The sequence below is a fragment of the Symphalangus syndactylus genome, chromosome 10 (assembly GCF_028878055.3).
Source record: "Symphalangus syndactylus isolate Jambi chromosome 10, NHGRI_mSymSyn1-v2.1_pri, whole genome shotgun sequence".
NCBI lineage: Eukaryota > Metazoa > Chordata > Mammalia > Primates > Hylobatidae > Symphalangus > Symphalangus syndactylus.
Window position 1 is genome coordinate 104,076,837 of NC_072432.2, and position 18,772 is coordinate 104,095,608.

General features: G+C 42.1%; 1 protein-coding gene across 10 annotated transcripts in view; it reads right to left on the reverse strand.

Annotated features, from left to right (window-relative positions):
• CEP63 (centrosomal protein 63) overlaps positions 1-18,772 on the reverse strand; it is a 105,071-nt gene that overhangs the window by 13,897 nt on the left and 72,402 nt on the right. For 5 of the 10 annotated variants that reach the window (XM_063611349.1, XM_063611365.1, XM_055295367.2 and 2 more), the window contains one exon: positions 3,726-3,946. The exons of the other annotated variants lie outside the window; for them this stretch is intronic. In XM_063611349.1, coding sequence (XP_063467419.1) covers positions 3,848-3,946 — 99 coding nt within the window. In that variant the 3' untranslated portion in view covers positions 3,726-3,847. Of the gene's footprint in view, positions 1-3,725; positions 3,947-18,772 lie in introns of those variants that run through there. 10 annotated transcript variants of the gene reach the window in all.

Here is an 18,772-nt window from a genome sequence, read left to right on the forward strand (position 1 = left end):
GGCTGAGGCAGGAGAATCATTTGAACCCTGGAGGCAGAGGTTGCAGTGAGCTGAGATTGCACCCCTGCACTCCAGCCTGGGTGACAGAGCAAGACTCCATCTCAAAAAACAAAAAAAAAAAAAAAGAAAAAAGAAAAACAACAACAACGACAAAAAAACACAGTCAGAGTCAGAATGACAATTATTAAAAAGTCAAGAAACATAGATGCTAGTGAGGCTGTGGAGAAATGGGAAACGGTGGTAATGTAAATTAGTTCAACCATTGTGGAAGACAGCATGGTGATTCCTCAAGGATCTAGAACCAGAAATACCATTTGACCTAGCAATCCCATTACTAGTATATGCTCAAAGGAATTTAAATCATTCTACTATAAAGACACATGCACACATGTTTATTGCAGCACTATTTACAATAGCAAACACATGGAACCAACCCAAATGCCCATCAATGATAGACTGGATAAAGAAAATGTGGCACATATACACCATGGAATACTATGCAGCCATAAAAAAGAATGAGATCACGTTCTTTGCAGGGACATAGATGAAGCCGGAAGCCATCATCCTCAGCAAACTAACACAGGAACAGAAACCAAACACTGCATGTTCTCACTCATATGTGGGAGTTGAACAATGAGAACACATGGACACAGGGAGGGGAACAACATACACTGAGGCCTGTCGCAGGGGTGGACGGAAAGACGAGGGAGAGCATTAGGACAAACAGCTAATGCATTTGGGGCTTAAAACCTAGATGATGGGTTGATAGGTGCGGCAAACCACCATGGCACATGTATACCTGTGTAACAAACCTGCACATTCTGCACATGTATTCCAGAACTCAAAGTAAGAAAAAAAAAGTTAAAAATACAAAATTAGCCAGGCATGGTGGCACACACCTGTAGTCTGAACTACTCAGGGAGGCTGAGGCATGAGAATTGCTTGAACCCGAGAGGTAGAGCTTGCAGTGAGCCAAGATTGCACCAGCCTGGGTGACAGAGCCAGACTCCATCTCAAAAAAAAAAGTGGATTAGAAAAGGTCACGGCTGGGCGCGGTGGCTCACGCCTGTAATCCCAGCACTTTGGGAGGCCGAGGCAGGCGGATCACGAGGTCAGGAGATCAAGAACATCCTGGTTAACACCGTGAAACCCCGTCTCTACTAAAAATACAAAAACAAAATTAGCCGGGCGAGGTGGCGGGCGCCTGTAGTCCCAGCTACTCGGGAGGCTGAGGCAGGAGAATGGCGTGAACCCAGGGGGCGGAGCCTGCAATGAGCCGAGATCGCGCCACTGCACTCCAGCCTGGGCGATAGCGAGACTCTGTCTCAAAAAAAAAAAAAGAAAAGGTCACAAAAAAGTTTTTGGTAAGCTTTTCTTCCATACAAGTGTGAAGCATATATGATGAAATGTTGACATTTGTTAAATCCAAGAGAAAAAATCATCCATGCTACTATTTTTTAAAAAGAAGCTTTGCCTAACCCAGGGTCAAAATTTTCTCCTGTTTTTTTTTTCCTAGAAGTTTTTTGGCTTTGGTTCTTTATAGATGGCACTCAATTGCAAAAACAGCCCCATTCCGGTTGAAGGGACATATGGGTGGCCAGTTTCTGTGGCTCCAGTCTTGTCTGGAGCCCTGCAGACAAGGAAGATGGCTCTCCTGCTGGGCCCCCACTCCCTTCCCTGGGAATCTTAACTGCAGTAATGCGTCATGGTCCCAGGTCATCTTTATTACCCCAACACTAGTGTGAGCAGAGGTTACAAACTTTACTGTTTGGCCTGCGCAGTGTTGTTTTTTGTTTTTGTTTGTTTCAAGTTAATTGGTGCTAACATTTGAAAACCAGGAAAAGGGCATTAAAAAATTGAGCAGCCAGCTTTTCCTGAGAAGCCTGTGAACACAGAGAGCCAAGTTTTAGTTCCTCCCTTTGGATAGGCTGACTCTCCAAGTCACCCCACATGTGCCCCTCTATTGTCTCCCAGACCCCGAGGCCAGGGTCAACTTTCTGCCCTGATGCCTTCCTACAGCTGCCCTCTTGGGTGGCTGATGTTACATGCGGAGTCCCATCTACAGCACTTTTATTGTCTTCCCTTTTCAGTATCTCACCTGGCCTTGTGACAGCCTTGATGAATTAGGATCATAGTCCACATTCTGCATATGAAGAAACTGCCCAAGGGTATACAGCTGCTAAGTGGCAAGCTGGCTTTGAGGCCCTACCTCTCCGCTCTCAGTCTCATTTCACTGGGCCTCATTGCCCTGGGCACGGGGGCTTCAAGCATTGATGATGCAAATCGCTAAGGGCACAGGTGTGTTACTAGTCCTGCCATGCGCACTTGTCAGAGGTTCTTGGAGCAGGAAGGGAGCTGGCATCTGTGTCTTCTGTGCTGGCATCTTCAGGGAATAGCAGGAACTCAGTCTTCTAAGATAAGGGGTTTGCTTGATTAATGTTTGATGAATGAATTAATAAATGGATAAACTGTCATTCTGAGTAGCCCATGTATGTTTAAGCATTAATCGAAATAAATTTTAACTGCAGAAATATTTCAGTGGAAGCATAAAAGAAGAGGAGAAAGGGCTGGCCTGCAATGTCCCAGAAACCATACCAGGGCTTCACCACCAAGGCTCTTTCATCCAAAGGCCCAACATTCAAGAGAAGACCTCTCGTGAAAAGCATAAACAATTATATTTACACCTGTGGGGTAAACTGGAGGGAATTTAAGGGGGTCTACATGTAAAAGTCATTGAATTTCTCTGCAATATGTAATTATGATGATGAAAATAAAATGCAAGTATTAAGAAATATTGAATTTATATGAAACTTCTAATACAATCTTTGCAAAAATATTTGATGAAAATCCTATGGCTCAGCACAGTGGCTGAAGCCTGTAATCCTAGCACTTTGGGAGGCCTAGGGTGGATTGCTTGAGCCCAGGAGTTCGAGACCAGCCTGGGCAACATAGGGAAACCCCATCTCTACAGAAAACTTAAAAAATTAGCCAGATATGGTGGCAGACGGCTGTAATCACAGCTACTTAGCAGGCTAAGGTGAGAGGATCACCTGTGGCCAGGATGCCTAAGCTGCAGTGAGCCGTGATTATGCCAATGCACTCCAACCTGGGCCACAGAGTGAGACCCTGTCTCCAAAGAAAGAAAGAAACAAGGAAAGAAAGGAAGGAAGAAAGGGAGGGAGGGAGGGAGAAAGAGGGCCACAGAGTGAGCCCATGTCTCCAAAGAAAGAAAGAAAAAAGCAAAGAAAGAAAGAAAGGGAGGGAGGGAGGGAGGGAGGGAGAAAGACAGCCACAGAGTGAGCCCATGTCTCCAAAGAAAGAAAAAAGGAAAGAAAGGAAGAAAGGGAGGGAGGGAGGGAGGGAGGGAGAAAGAGGGCCACAGAGTGAGACCCTGTCTCCAAAGAAAGAAAGAAAAAAGGAAAGAAAGGAAGAAAGGAAAGAAAGGAAGAAAGGGAGGAAAGGAGGGAGTGGGAAAGAGGGAAGCAAGGAAGGAAGGGAGGAAGGAAGGAAGGAAGGATAGAAGGGAGGGAGGGAGGGAAAGAGGGAAGAGAGAGAGGGAGGGAGGGGAAGGCGGAGGGAGGAAGGAAGGAAGGAAGGAAGGAAGGAAGGAAGGAAGGAAAGAAAGAATATCTTAAGCTTTCTAGCATGAAAATTCCTGATGTTTTTAGTGACAGTCTTTAAATTCTTCATAGTCCGTACTGATGAGAAGCTTTGGCAAAATAGTGTTAATTTTCTTTACAATATTTATTTGAAAATTACAACAGTACAGATTGTATATAAAGACTCGAATTGAGATTCTTCTTTCATTGACAAATTGTTAAAATTCTTAACTGCCAATGGTGGTAGCTCACACCTGTAATCCCAGCACTTTGGGAGGCTGAGGCTGGCGTATTGCTTGAAGCCCGAAGTTCAAAACCAGACTGAGCAACATGGTAAAACCCCACCTCTGAAAAAAAAGTACAAAAAATTAGCCAGGTGTGGTGGCATGTGCCTGAAGTCCCAGCTACTCAGGAGGCTGAGGTGGATCACTTGAGCCCAGGAGGTGGAGGTTGCAGTGAGCCATGACTGCGTCACTGAACTCCAGCCTGGGGGACAGAGTGGGGCTCTATAACCAAAAAAAAAAAAAAATCTTAGCAATATTTTGGATAAATTTTGAATCTAATAAAATATTTTTAGATCCAGTGTTAAAAAATGATGAGAAACCCTAATTTGAAGAATTATATTTCTTGTTGGAGCAGGCACCCTGTAGCTTGGCATGACAGGCAGCAGAGCATGCCAGCAGCAGACAGACATAATTGTCTGACACATCACTAGATAATACTTTTGGCCTTGTTTGTAGTGTTTAAGTTTAGGCCAAGGATCCAAAATGCATCTTGAGATTTCAGAAAGATTACGAAACTGTTGGATTGTTTTGTAAAAACAGATTTGGGACTGTTGTCTAGAGTTATGCCCACCTAAGCTCTGTCTGGTCTCCCTGCAGAAGCCCCTCCTCCATCTCTCTTCTCACCCCAGTTCTAAGGAGCTGCACTTTGGCAGTGAGCAATTATCTTGGAGCACACAGAGCACCAGCTCCTCCAATAGTGCTATAGGCCCCTTGTCCAGAGAGGACAGTAGCATACTCTGCAACTCTGCAGACGAAATGGCTGAGTGGTCCAGCTTCTCCCTGATCATATGCAGCCAAACCACGAGGTTGCATGTCAAGCACTGGGATTGTGACCTACAGAGACTGTAGTGTGCTTGTTCAAACCTGGTCTTCTTCCAAGAAGCCCCAGGAGAAGAGCACTCACCACCCCAGGCTTGCCCTAAATGCTGCCCTAAATGCTGAGGGCTTCCAAAACCTCAGGGCCTAACTCTAACACAGGTAGAATGCTCTGATCTGTCAGATGCAGAACAATAGTTCTTCAAAATTCCAAAAAGTATGTCATGAATAAAAAAATTAATATTACTTTGCTTGGGTAAGTTGATTTATTATCTTAGCCCATTTAAAGGCTAAGCTCTTACTTAGCCAGAATACCCAAAGCAATCCTAAGCAAAAAGAACAAAGCCAGAGGCATCACACTATCCAACTTCAAACTATACTACAAGGCTACAGTAACCAAAACAGCATGGTACAGGTGCAAAAACAGATACACAGACCAATGGAATAGAATAGAAAACTCAGAAATAAAGCTACATGCCTACAGCCATCTGATCTTCAACAAAGTCAACAAAAATAAACCATGGGGAAAGGACTTCCTATTCAACAAACGGTGCTGGGATAGCTGGCTAACCACATGCAGAAGACTGAAACTGGACCCTTACCTTTCACCATATACAAAAATTAACTCAAGAGTGAAATAAAATTTCAAATTATAAGAATCCTAGAAGAAAGCCTAGGAAACACCATTGTGGACATCAGCCTAGGCAAAAAATTTGTCTAAGTCCCCAAAAGCAACAGCAAGAAAAACAAAAATTGACAAGTGGGACCTAATTAAACTAAAGAGCTTCTGCACAGCAAAAGAAACTATCAACAGAGTAAACAAAATGGGAGAACATATCCTCAAACTAAACAATCTGACAAAGATTTAATATCCAGAATCTATAAGGAACTTAAGCAACTCAACAAGCAAAAAACAAACAACCCCATTAAAAAGTGAGCAAAAGCGATGAACAGACACTTCTCAAAAGAAGATATACAAGCAGTCAACAAACACATGAAAAAATGCTCAACATCAGTAATTATCAGAGAAATGCAAATCAAAACCATACTGAGATACCATCTCACATCAGTCAGAATGGCTATTATCAAAAAGTCAAAAAAATAACAGAGGCTGGCGAGGTTGCAGAGAAAAGGGAATGCTTTATACACTGTTGGTGAGAATGTAAATTAGTACAGCCACTGTGGAAAACAGTTTGGAGATTTCTCAATGAACTTAAAATAGAACTACCATTTGACCCAGCAATTCCATTACTGGGTATATATACAAAAGAAAATAAATCATTCCACCAAAAAGACACATACACCCATAAGTTCAGCATTACACCATTCACAATAACAAAGATATAGAATCAACCCAGGTGCCCATCAATAGTGGATTAGATAAAGAAACTGTGGTACATATACACCATGGAATACTACACAGCCATAGAAAAGGACGAAATCATGTCCTTTGCAGCAACATGGATGTAGCTAGAGGCCGTTATCCTAAGCAAGATAAGGCAGGAACAGAAAACCAAATACTGTATGTTCTCTCTTACAAGTGAGAGCTAGACATTAGGTAGTAATGGACATAAATATGGCAACAATAGACACTGGGGATAGAAAGAGGAAGAAGGGAAGGGAGCAAGGGTTGAAAAACTATCTATTGGATACTATGCTCACTTCCTGGGTATTGGGATCATTCATATCCCAAACCTGAGCATCATGCAGTACACCCATGTAACAAACCTGCACGTGCACCCCCTGAATTTAAAATAAAAGTTGAAATTATTTTTTAAAAAAAGTATAAGTTCTTAGAGTCATGATTGACATTAAGCACAAATACTGCCTCCTGTAAACAAGTGAATGTTCACAGAGAACCAACATGACCAGGCATGAGACAAAACATAAGTAAGCCTCTAAATTCTTAACCTGGAGTCCACAGACACTTCCCAAGGGATCCAAGGATACAATTTAGGGTTCCACGAACTTGGGTGGGAAAAACTGACATCCTTATTTTCAATAACCTCTGACTGAAATGTACTTTTCTTCCATTATGAGTATAGACCACACTGGTAGCAGTACCTGTAGCTTTATTCCAATAGAAATCACAGATATTTTCATAGCTATTACAATTGTGATGGACATCTTAAAACATTACTTTCATGTGTCCCCACTTCAAAAGCATGGTGGGTGATAGACCTTCCACTCAGTCTTGTTATTTAATGAGTTAACAAAGAAGTGCATATAATACGACATCACAAATTTGTTTTTTCTTAGGTTTTCATAACTGAATGATGATATAATTTATTTTCCTTTTAGTGCTGTGTATCCTATTTTTTTTTTTTTTGAGACAGAGTCTCGCTCTGTCACCCAGGCTGGAGTACAGTGGCACGATCTCAGCTCACTGCAAGCTCCGCCTCCCAGGTCCATGCCATTCTCCTGCCTCAGCCTCCCAAGTAGCTGGGACTACAGGTGCCCACCACCACACCCAGCTAATTTTTTGTATTTTTAGTAAAGATGGGGTTTCACCATGTTAGCCAGGATGGTCTCGATCTCCTGACCTTGTGACCCACCCGCCTCAGCCTCCCAAAGTGCTAGGATTACAGGCGTGAGCCACCACACCCGGCCTTTGTATCTTATTTTATGCACTTAGTCATTATTCTAAGGGGTCCATAGGCTCCTCAACTATGCCAGAGGCATCCCTGACACACAGAAGGTAAAGAACCTCTAAGTACCTAAGCCACCAGCTCCCATTCTATTTGGGAAGCAACAGAGGAGGCTGAGGCAAGATGCTTACCAGTGGGAGGGAGAGAGGGCACTCCTAATCCCATTCAGAGGCTGACCTGGCTCTGGGGAATTTGACTTGCTGTGTTTTCCATTGTTTTGGCATATTCCTAAAAAAATACTTGATGTGATTTTGTTGTGTCTCTGTCCAAATCTCATCTTAAATTCCCATATGTTGTGGGAGGGACCCAGTGGGAGGTGGTTGAATCATGGGGGCAGGTCTTTCTCGTGCTGTTCTCATGATGGTGAATAAGTCTGATGAGATCTGATGATTTTAACAACGGGAGTTTCTCTGCACAGGCTCTCTTTTTGCCTGCTGCCCTCCATGTAAGATGTGACTTGCTCCTTCTTGCCTTCTGCCATGATTGTGAGGCTTCCCCAGCCACATGGAACTGTAAGTCCATACACCTCTTCTGTAAATCGCCCAGTCTCAGGCATGTCTTTATCAGCAGCAGGAAAACAGACGAATACAGTAAATTGGTACCAGTAGAGTTGGGTGTTGCTGAAAAGATACCTGAAAATGTGGAAGCGACTTTGGAACTGGGTAGCAGGCAGAGGTTGGAACAGCTTGGAGGGCTCAGAAGAAGACAGGAAAATGTGGGAAAGTTTGGAACTTCCTAGAGACTTGTTGAAAGGCTTTGACCAAAATGCTGATAACTATATGGACAATGAAATCCAGGCTGATCTGGTTTCAGATGGAGGTGAGGAACTTGTTGGGAACTGGAGCAAGGGTGACTCTTGCTATGTTTTAGCAGAGACTGGCAGCATTTTGCCCCTACTCCAGAGATTTGTGGAACTTTCAACTTGAGGGAGATGATTTAGGGTATCTGGCAGAAGAAATTTCTAAGCAGCAAAGCATTCAACAGGTGACTTGGGTGCTGTTAAAAGCATTCAGTTTTAAATGAGAAACAGAGCATAAAAGTTTGGAAAATCTGCAGCCTGACAATGCAATAGAACAGCAAATCCCACTTTCTGAGAAATTCAAGCCAGCTGCAGAAATTTGCATAAGTAATGAGGAGCTGAATGTTAATCCCCAAGACAATGGGGAAAATATCTCCAGGGCATATCAGAGGTCTTTACAGCAGCCTCTCCCATCACGAGGCCTAGGAAGAAAAAATGGTTTCATGGGCTGGGCCCAGGGTCCCCATGCTGTGTGCAGCCTAGGAACTTGGTGCCCTGTGGCCCAGCCACTCCAGCTGTGGCTGAAAGTGGGCAATGTAGAGCTCAGGCCATAGCTTCAGAGGGTGCAAGTCCCAAACCTTGGCAGATTCCAAGTGGTATTGCTCCTGCAGGTGTGCAGAAGACAAGAATTGAGGTTTGGGAACCTCCACCTAGATTTCAGAGGCTGTATAGAAACGCTTGGATGCCCAGGCAGAAGTTTGCTGCAGAGGTGGGGTCTTCATGCAGAACCTCTGCTAGGGCAGTATGAAAGGGAAATGTGGAGTCAGAGCCCCCACACAGAGTCCCCACTAGGGTACTGCCTGGTGGAACTGTGAGAAGAGGGCCATTGTCCTCCAGACCCCAGAATGGTAGATCCACTGACAGCTTGCACTGTGCACCTGGAAAAGCCACAGACTCTCAATGCCAGCTCAGGAAAGCAGCTGAGAGAGAGGCTGTACTGTGCAAAGCCACAGGAGTGGAGCTGTGCAAGACCATGGGAAGCCACCTTTTGCATCAGTGTGACCTGGATATGAGACAAGGGGTCAAAAGAGATCATTTTGGAGCTTTAAGATTTGACTGCCCAATGGATTTTGGACTTGCATGGGGCCTGTAGCCCCTCTGTTTTGGCCAATTTCTCCCATTTGGAATGGGTGTATTTACCCAATGCCTGTATCCCTATTGTATCTGAGAAGTAATTAACTCACTTTCGATTTTACAGGCTCATAGGCTCAGATTTGCCTTGTCTCAGATGAGACTTTAGACTATGGACTTTTGAGTTAATGCTGAAATAAGTTAAGACTTTGGGAGACTGTTGGGAAGGCATGATTGGTTTTGAAATGTGAGGACACAAGATATGTGAGAGTCCAGGGGTGGAATGATGTGGTTTGGCTGGGTCTCCACCCAAATTTCACCTGAATTCCCATGTGTTGTGGGAGGAATCTGGTGGCAGGTGGTTGAATCATGGGGGCAGGTCTTTTTCATGCTGTTCTCGTGATGGTGAATAAGTCTCACAAGATCTGATGGTTTAAAAAGGGGAGTTTCTCTGCACAGGATCTCTTTATGCCTGCTGCCCTCCATGTAAGATGTGACTTGCTCCTCCTTGCCTTCCACCATGATTGTGAGGTTTCAGCCACATGGAACTGTAAGTCTATTATACCTCTTTCTTTTGTAAATCACCCAGTCTCAGGTATGTCTTTATCAGCAGCATGAAAATGGACTAATAAAACACTTAATACTTCAAATATTTTGGATCTCTGGAAAATAGCTTGAGACATGTGGATTTAAAGAATGACTTTGCATGGGGAAGAGTCTGGAATTGCTTGGTGTTGTTAAACAATGGGTTAATGTTAAACCTTTTTGGAGCAAAATAAACAGATCAGGTGATGCCTTCTTAGTCTACAAGTCATAGCTCATGCAGGAGCCTTTCCTGTCCTTTGCTCATGGTCCAGAATTTATTAATATGAACAGGCTACTGCTGGGGTTCCATGCTGGGCTGAGGCACCTGTCTTCCAGAAAAGGGGATCCTTGGGGAAGCACTGAGCTCCTGCCCCAGCCACTGCCCTGTTGGGTTACACAGGGACCTGCAGGGTTGCAGTGCATGCTCCTGTTGGGACCAAGGGCTATGCTTGCCTGTGGCTGAAGAAACTAACTGGGAGGTAACACTTCCGGTCTTGTTCGTTGTATTTCATTTAAGTTGGGGATCTGAAACACATGTCCTAGATCACAGAAAAGTCAGGGACTGGTGGGCTGTTTGGGTTTATGCTATACATCAATGGCAAGACAAATCCAAGAGCTGGCCCACTGAGAGGCCCCCATTACCTCCCAAAGCCGGTGCCACAGAAATCAGGACAGCTCTGGGAACTGGTGATTAGCCCATCCACACTGGATGCCTGTCAAAGGGATAGCCACTCCAGAAAAGGACTGGGAAGACTAGTTTCAAAGAGTCTCTTAGCTGATCTGTTTCTCATAGCCAAAGAAATAAAGCAGGTTTAGGTAAGGTACTTGGCTTTTCTTTCTCTACTTTGCCCAGTCATGCTTGTAGAGATACTGAGGGACTTGCTAAGCAGTTTTAGGGCAGAACTTCAATATGCTCATATTTCCACATCAGTGGTCTGCAACCCTCTCTAAAGTGTTCTGTCAACAGTCCTCCTCTAAGCACTGAGGTTAGTGCCAAGCATTCCTGCAGTTTCTCCTTAGAATACACTTAGCCAAGACACTGCCTGGCTGATGAGTGGCCTTTGCTGCCTGCACCCTCACCTAGCAGGCAGCAGCACCAAGACTGAACTCCCATCCGGAAGTGCAGGAACCCCTGCGGTGTGCAGGCCCCCGGCCCTCCGCCCCACAACATCGCACAGTGCAGAGCCGCCCCACACCACAAGCAATGATTGACAGAGCTTGATCATCCACTCTCTCCAAGAAAGGTACCACTGTTACCCCTGAATGTGAACTGAGAGTTGAAAATAGAAAACTTTAGAATAGCTTGTGCTATATGTGTTGTGATATTTCCTTAATATAAACTTGATATTTTTAAGGAGCTGCCATGCATCAGAGGCTTTTTTTTTTTTTTTTGGTAAGAGTGATTAAGATATAATTTACATACTATATACTTCACCCACTTAAAGTACACAATTCAGTTGTTTTTAGTTGTTATATTCAGAGTTGTGCAACCATCACAATCAATTTTAGAACATTTTCATCTCAAAAAGAAACCCCATACCCTTTAGTCTTCACCTCCCAATCCTATCCCCATTCCCCACCCCAACCTTCCGCCAATCCCTAGCAACTACCAATCTACTTTCTATCTCTATAGATTTGTCTATTCTGGGCAATTCACATAAATGGAGTCATACAATATGTGATTTTTTTTTTTTGGCTTTCTTCCTGTTTTCAAGGTTCATCCATGCTGTGGCATCAGTAGTATAATACTTCATTCCTTTTTATTCCCAAATAACATTCCATTACATGGATATACATTTTGTTTATCCATTCATCAATGATGGACATTTAGGTTGCTTCCACTTTGGTGCTATTGGGAATAATGTTGCTAAGATCGTTTGTGTACAAATTTTTGTGTGGATATGTTTTCATTTTTCTTGGGTATATATTTAGGATTGGTATTGCTGGGTAATATAGTAACTCTTTTTGAGGAACTGCCAAACTGTCTTCCAGAGTGACTGCACTATTTTACATTCCCATCAGCAACATGAGTATTCCAATTTCTCCACATCATCTTCAACACTTGTGATTGTCGATTTTTTTTATTATAGTGGATGTGTAACGGTATCTCATTTTGATTTTGATTTGCATTTCTCTGATGACTAATGATGTTGAACATCTTTTCATTTGCTTATTAGCCATCTGTACATCTTTGGAGAAATGTCTATTCCAATCTTTTGTCCATTTTTGAACTGAATTGTCTTTTTATTATTTAAAACCTTAAATTTTGAATGACTATTCAACTGCACTTAAAATTCAGCCCCAGAAGGGAGAGGTTGGACTCCTCCAATTTTATGTCTCTCCCCAGGAAACGGGATACCATTCTGGGAGAACTCTAGTCCCTAAAGCTATGGTTTTTAATCTCTTTTTGATTCACAGACACCTTCAAGATTCTAATGAAAATTATGAACCTTCTCCCCAGAAAAATGCACACATGCACATTTTTTGCACTTAATATTATTATATTACTATTATTAACATTAATAAATGTTTTGCTTTTAACATCAAGGAGTTCTAGATGTTCCCCTATCAACTACTGCCTTACGTTCTTTTCGTAAGAGGAGTGCAAAAGTTCTTCTGATTGGATGATTGTCAAATAATTGAACCTGGCCTTAATGGGCAACATAAAATTCCCAAATTCTAGTTCCTCACAGAGAGGGAAAAAAAAAAGTGAACTGTATTCTCTGAATTATCAAAACTGCACTGTGGAGAAATAGCTTTTACAAAAGATGGGTTTAAAGCAGTCTATCATCCCTCTAAATTTTCCCTTTTCAGGCCATGAGAGCTTTATGCAATCATGTTTGGGGCCCTCTCAGAACAGTTTCCTCTGAATTTGGATGTCAGCCTAATGCCATCAACCCACAGTGAAGCATACTGTGGGGGGAGCTGTGCAGATTATTATTACCAGTTATGAAAATGTTGGACTTATCTTCTGGATACTCACATACTTTACAAAATGCTTATTCAAACACACAGAAAAAATCTGTGCTTTTCTTAAGCCTATTTTTTTTTTGTTTTGTTTTTTTATCTTATGGGCACCATAAAACTTTTAGGTAAATGTTTTCTCCTCTGCTTTTCCCCCTCTGAAGCTCAGAGGTAACTTGGCTGCCTTCCTCTAGCAACTGGACTGGACAACTAGATTCATTAGTGAATCAATGTTTACGGTCCTCATTTTCCCTCTGCCCTGAATCTGTTTGTTAGTTTTTGATGCATTTATACTATTCCAAACTGCTTTGGGACAAGCTGACACATTTCCAACTTTTTCTACATTTCAATGCTGTTCATGACAACTGTTTGCTTAACCTATGTTCTCATGCCACAGAGCTTATTTTATAATTATCTTTGTTATCTGTAACTTTTAGGTACTGGACTCGAGTGTTTTGCAAACAGAAAATCATCACCCACAGTTTACCAGGTGTTATGTGTATGTAACAGAGAGAAGGTGAGAATTGTTTGGGTTTAAGCAGATGTCATAGAAACACAGAGTGCTGTAGTATTTTTTCTACACTTGTTGAGATCAAATGAGGCTGCAAGGGAAGGGAAGGTCCAGCCCACAGTGGGAAGTCAACTTTGCCCTCTTCAGCTAAAATCTGCGCAGGAATCCAGATGAAAATTCATTGGGAATCCAGGACAAGAGGAATGAGATGACTTGCCCAATGAAACATTATCTGTAAATACCAAAAGTACACGACCGATCTCTAATCTTCTCATCTCATTTGGGTACCCTGATCACTGAGAGATGTTGGAAAATGTGTGCTAAGACACTAACTCAGATTTAGTCTTGACACATTTTAGTATTTGCTATTAATGTATCTTTTTGAAAAATGGTGAGACATTAAATTACAGTCAAATGCTCTGACAAATTTGGACAACCCATTAACTATTAGATACTTCAGCTTTAAAAACAGTATAATTTAAGGAAATACATAGTATCTCATGATTCCTTAAGTATTTCCGATGACTACAGAGTCTGTCATTGTTCCTCCTTGTCAACACGTAGTACAAACATTTCAGAGACGGGTTGCAGTCTACAGATTTTAAGCTGAAGCTTGGGACTGTCTACAACTCAGAAATCTCCTGAATATAATAGCAATGCACATAGGTACAGTACTTTTAAAATCTGCAAAGCCCTTTCAAATATATATTTTCAGTAAATCTTCTCAACCCCATTAGATATTATTTCAGTTTTACTGATAAATACAATGAAGCCTTGAATGGTAGCGATTTTCATCCACCCAGTATTTGCTTACGATCTGTTATGTGTTAGGCAGCATGCTGACTGAGCATGTAGGCAAGACTTAGCCCCTGAAAGATAGAAATCAAAGCGGATAGCACAGTCTAGTCAGGGCCACACACAGGGTGCCGTGAGAGCAATGAGGAGAAACGTTCCCTGATGTGGGTCAGGGGATATGGGAAAGCTTTGCCAAGCCAGATAAAGTAGCCAAGTAAAGGGGGAGTTTTAGGAGCACATGACAGGGTGTGGGAAGAGGAGGCAAACTGAGGGACAGCATGCATATCAACACGAAAGAAATGATGTGGTGCACCTCAGGAATGGCATTTTCCATTGGTTCAAACTAGCTGAGCCTCTCCTAAGTGTTGGGCTTGTGCTGGGTGATGAGGATCCCCCCATGAACCAGAGATGTAAAGTCCTTGCCCTCAAGGAGTTTTAATTCTAAAGGCAGAAATAGACAATACAAACATAAATCAAGTAATGAAATGATTTCAGATAGTGGTGAGCACTATGAAGCAACTAACAAAGGCCAATGAGCTAGAGAAATGGGGAGAAGCAGATTTGGGAGGCAGCAATCAAAGAAGGCTTGCTTAGGAGAGGATGCCAGAGTGCAGGTCTGCAAGAGGGAAAATGCCAATCACAGGTGAGGTAAGAGAAAGGGAATATTCAGGGTAAACTGCAAATGAAAGACCCTAACAGGTTAAAGCTTGCTGCACTCAATAAACAGAAAGGAGGCCAGCATGGGTGGAGCACAGTAAAGGATGATGCAATGGGTGATCAGGCCCAGATTATTGAGACTCTGTAGGCTATACTAATTCATTTGGATTTTATTCTGAGTGCAGTAAGAAGCCTTGGGGCTGGGCACAGTGGCTGACACCTGTAACCCAGCACTTTGGGAAGCTGAGGCAGGTGGATCACTTGAGGTCAGCAGTTAGAGACCGGCCTGACCAACATGGTGAAACCCTGTTCCTACTAGAGCAGAGCCCTCAGAAATAATGCCACATATCTACAACTATCTGATCTTTGACAAACCTGACAAAAACAAGCAATGGGAAACGCATTCCCTATTTAATAAATGGTGCTGGGAAAACTGGCTAGCCATATGTAGAAAGCTGAAACTGGATCCCTTCCTTACACCTTATACAAAAATTAATTCAAGATGGATTAAAGACTTACGTGTTAGACCTAAAACCATAAAAACCCTAGAAGAAAACCTAGGCAATACCATTCAGGACATAGGCATGGGCAAGGACTTCATGTCTAAAACACCAAAAGCAATGGCAACAAAAGCCAAAATTGACAAATGGGATCTAATTAAACTAAAGAGCTTCTGCACAGCAAAAGAAACTACCATCAGAGTGAACAGGCAACCTACAGAATGGGAGAAAATTTTCACAGCCTTCTCATCTGACAAAAGGCTAATATCCAGAATCTACAATGAACTCAAACAAATTTACAAGAAAAAAACAAACAACCCCATCAAAAAGTGGGCGAAGGACATGAACAGACACTTCTCAAAAGAAGACATTTATAAGCAGCCAAAAAACACATGGAAAAATGCTCATCATCACTGGTCATCAGAGAAATGCAAATCAAAACCACAATGAGATACCATCTCACACCAGTTAGAATGGCCATCATTAAAAAGTCAGGAAACAACAGGTGCTGGAGAGGATGTGGAGAAACAGGAACACTTTTACACTGTTGGTGGGACTGTAAACTAGTTCAACCATTGTGGAAGTTAGTGTGGTGATTCCTCAGGGATCTAGAACTAGAAATACCATTTGACCCAGCCATCCCATTACTGGGTATATACCCAAAGGACTACAAATCATGCTGCTATAAAGACACATGCACACGTATGTTTATTGCGGCACTATTCACAATAGCAAAGACTTGGAACCAACCCAAATGTCCAACAACGATAGACTGGATTAAGAAAATGTGGCACATATACACCATGGAATACTATGCAGCCATAAAAAAGGATGAGTTCAAGTCCTTTGTAGGGACATGGATGAAACTGGAAACCATCATTCTCAGTAAACTATCGCAAGGACAAAAAACCAAACACCACATGTTCTCACTCATGGGTGGGAATTGAACAATCAGAACACATGCACACAGGACGGGGAACATCACACTCCGGGGACTGTTGTGGGGTGGGAGGAGGGGAGAGGGACAGCATTAGGAGATATACCTAATGCTAAATGACGAGTTAATGGGTGCAGCACACCAACATGGCACATGGATACATATGTAACAAACCTGCACATTGTGCACATGTACCCTAAAACTTAAAGTAAAATAATAATAATAATTTTAAAAAGAAATATAATAGCCTTTTATGCATTAATGATAAGCCTCTATAAAATGGTTTCCTTAATGAGATGTATTGACCCAACCATCTGCTTGAATTTGAGCTTCTAATCTGGGTCTCCAATGTTGGAAGGCCATGTGAAAACTATTTTAAATAGCAATTGCAAAACTGCAGCAAGAGCAGAAAAATACGCTTCTTTAATAACAAAAATTATTTAAAATTATTAACCTAATTAACATTTTCACCTGGTCTTCATTTGATGTGCAAACAGGCAGTTGATGACAATAATTACTCAACTACAAACTAAGTGGTCAATTACATACACAATTACCCAATTTGCATGCACAGAAGTGAATTTTATCACTAAAAAGTTGTTTCTAAGCATTTAGATATAATATAGACATAAAATTTAACTTATAATCAAATTATGTAAACTTTACTTATCTAACTTTTTTTTTCTAAAATGCTTACCTGGAGGTATTCTATCACCCTCACTATTTACATGGCTCACTAAATATTAAAAACAAGATGTAGATTTTTTAGTAATTAAGATTATTACTTTTATATTATCACTATTACAGCATATCATAATCGTTCTATTCATTCATAGTTATCCATTCACTCTTTTATAATTAACACTTTAAACACTGAGTTCTTTGTACTGTAAGACAGTATTCTGTGTATAATGCAAAGATTAAATCCCATAGGAGCATTATGCTTAATATCAAGGGTGCAATATATTACATATATGTGTCTAACGAGACAATGAAAAGTGCTAAAAGCCAAAATAACATCAAAGTTAAAGTTTACAAATAACTTCTTGTATACAAAACAAAATCTACTTTAAAAAGAATTTAAAATGTTGAATGTGTATGGTGGCACCATGAGAATAATCTATTATTAATTCATCCTGTAATTCATACATATTTATCAACCAACTACTGTGTAGCACCATTTTCTTAAGCAATGGGAATTTAAAAAAGCCTTGTTCACAGAAAAAAAAAAAAAAGAAACCCTGTTCCTACTAAAAATACAAAAATTAGCTGGGCCTGGTGGCATGCGCCTGTAATCCCAGCTACTCGGGAAGCTAAGGCAGGAGAATCACTTGAGCCCGGGAGGTGGAGGTTGCAGAGAGCTGGGATCCTGCCACTGTACTGTAGCCTGGGCGACAGAGTGAGACTCTGCCTCAATCAAAAAAAAAAAAGAGAAGCCTTGGAAGAGTCTGAAGGGAAGCAGTGGTGACACCGTTTTATTTACATTTCTAAAGGATAACTCCAGAAGCTCGCTGAATTACTGGTGTGAGTAGTATCAGTTAGGAGGCTACTGCCAGAATCAGGGTGAGAGAGTAGTAGTCTGGATCAGGTGGTAGAAGTGCAGGAGGGAAACGGTTGGGTCTGAGATAAGATTCTGGGGGAAGAAATGACAGGACCTCCCAAATGACTGGATATGGGGATGTGGGTAAGGAAGAAATTATAAGTAACTCCTAGGAACTGGCAAACATAATGCTATGTCCTGATATGGAATCTCAGCAAGAGGGAGAATAAAGAGTTCTCTCTTGGAAACAAGATGTTTGTCAGACATCCAAGTGAAGACACCGCATAAACAGCTAGGTATCTAAGACAGCAGCTCTGGGGAGAGGTCAAGATTAGTAATAAATGTAAGGGTCACTGGCCTATAGGTGGTATTAAGAGCTTGAGAATGGAATGGAAACTTCTAGGGAAGAGAATGCTGAGGGAGAAAACCCATGACAGAGCTCTAGGGGGTCCTCTGACTTAGAGGTTAGAAGAGGAAAAGCCATGAGATGCAGTGGAGGATGAGGTAGAGAGGAAACCAGAAGTTCCAGGTCACAGAAGCCAAGAGAGAGTCCAACTGTGCTGAATGATGCTCAGACACTGATTAGGTCACTGGTGAACTCAAGAGCAAGAAAGCAGTCTGGGGATGGAAGTGGTGTTGGAGAGGGTTAGGAAGAGAACTGCGGTGGGGTGGGGTGAGGAACTGGAAAGAGTCACTGCAGACAACTCTTTCCAGAAGTGTTTGGGTGAAGGGAAGCAAATAAACATACAGAGCAGTAAATAGAGAGGCATTAAAAAAAAAACTGAGGTTTTTTTAAAAAAGGGGAAATAACAGGATGTTTTACGCTGATGGGAAAGATCCACTACAGAAGAGGATTCACAGGGGCCACACCCTTGAGCTGGCAAGTACACTACACTGACCTTTCTCATCTGTAACTGCACATTCTGGTTCCTTTGCTAGATCTATTTCCCGTGATCCTCAGATGCTGGCATCTTTCATGGCCCGAAACCCAGCCTCCTGCTCCTCTCTCTCTCCACAGCCTCCCTGGTGGATCTTATCAACTCCCATGGTTTCAAATGCCTCCGGC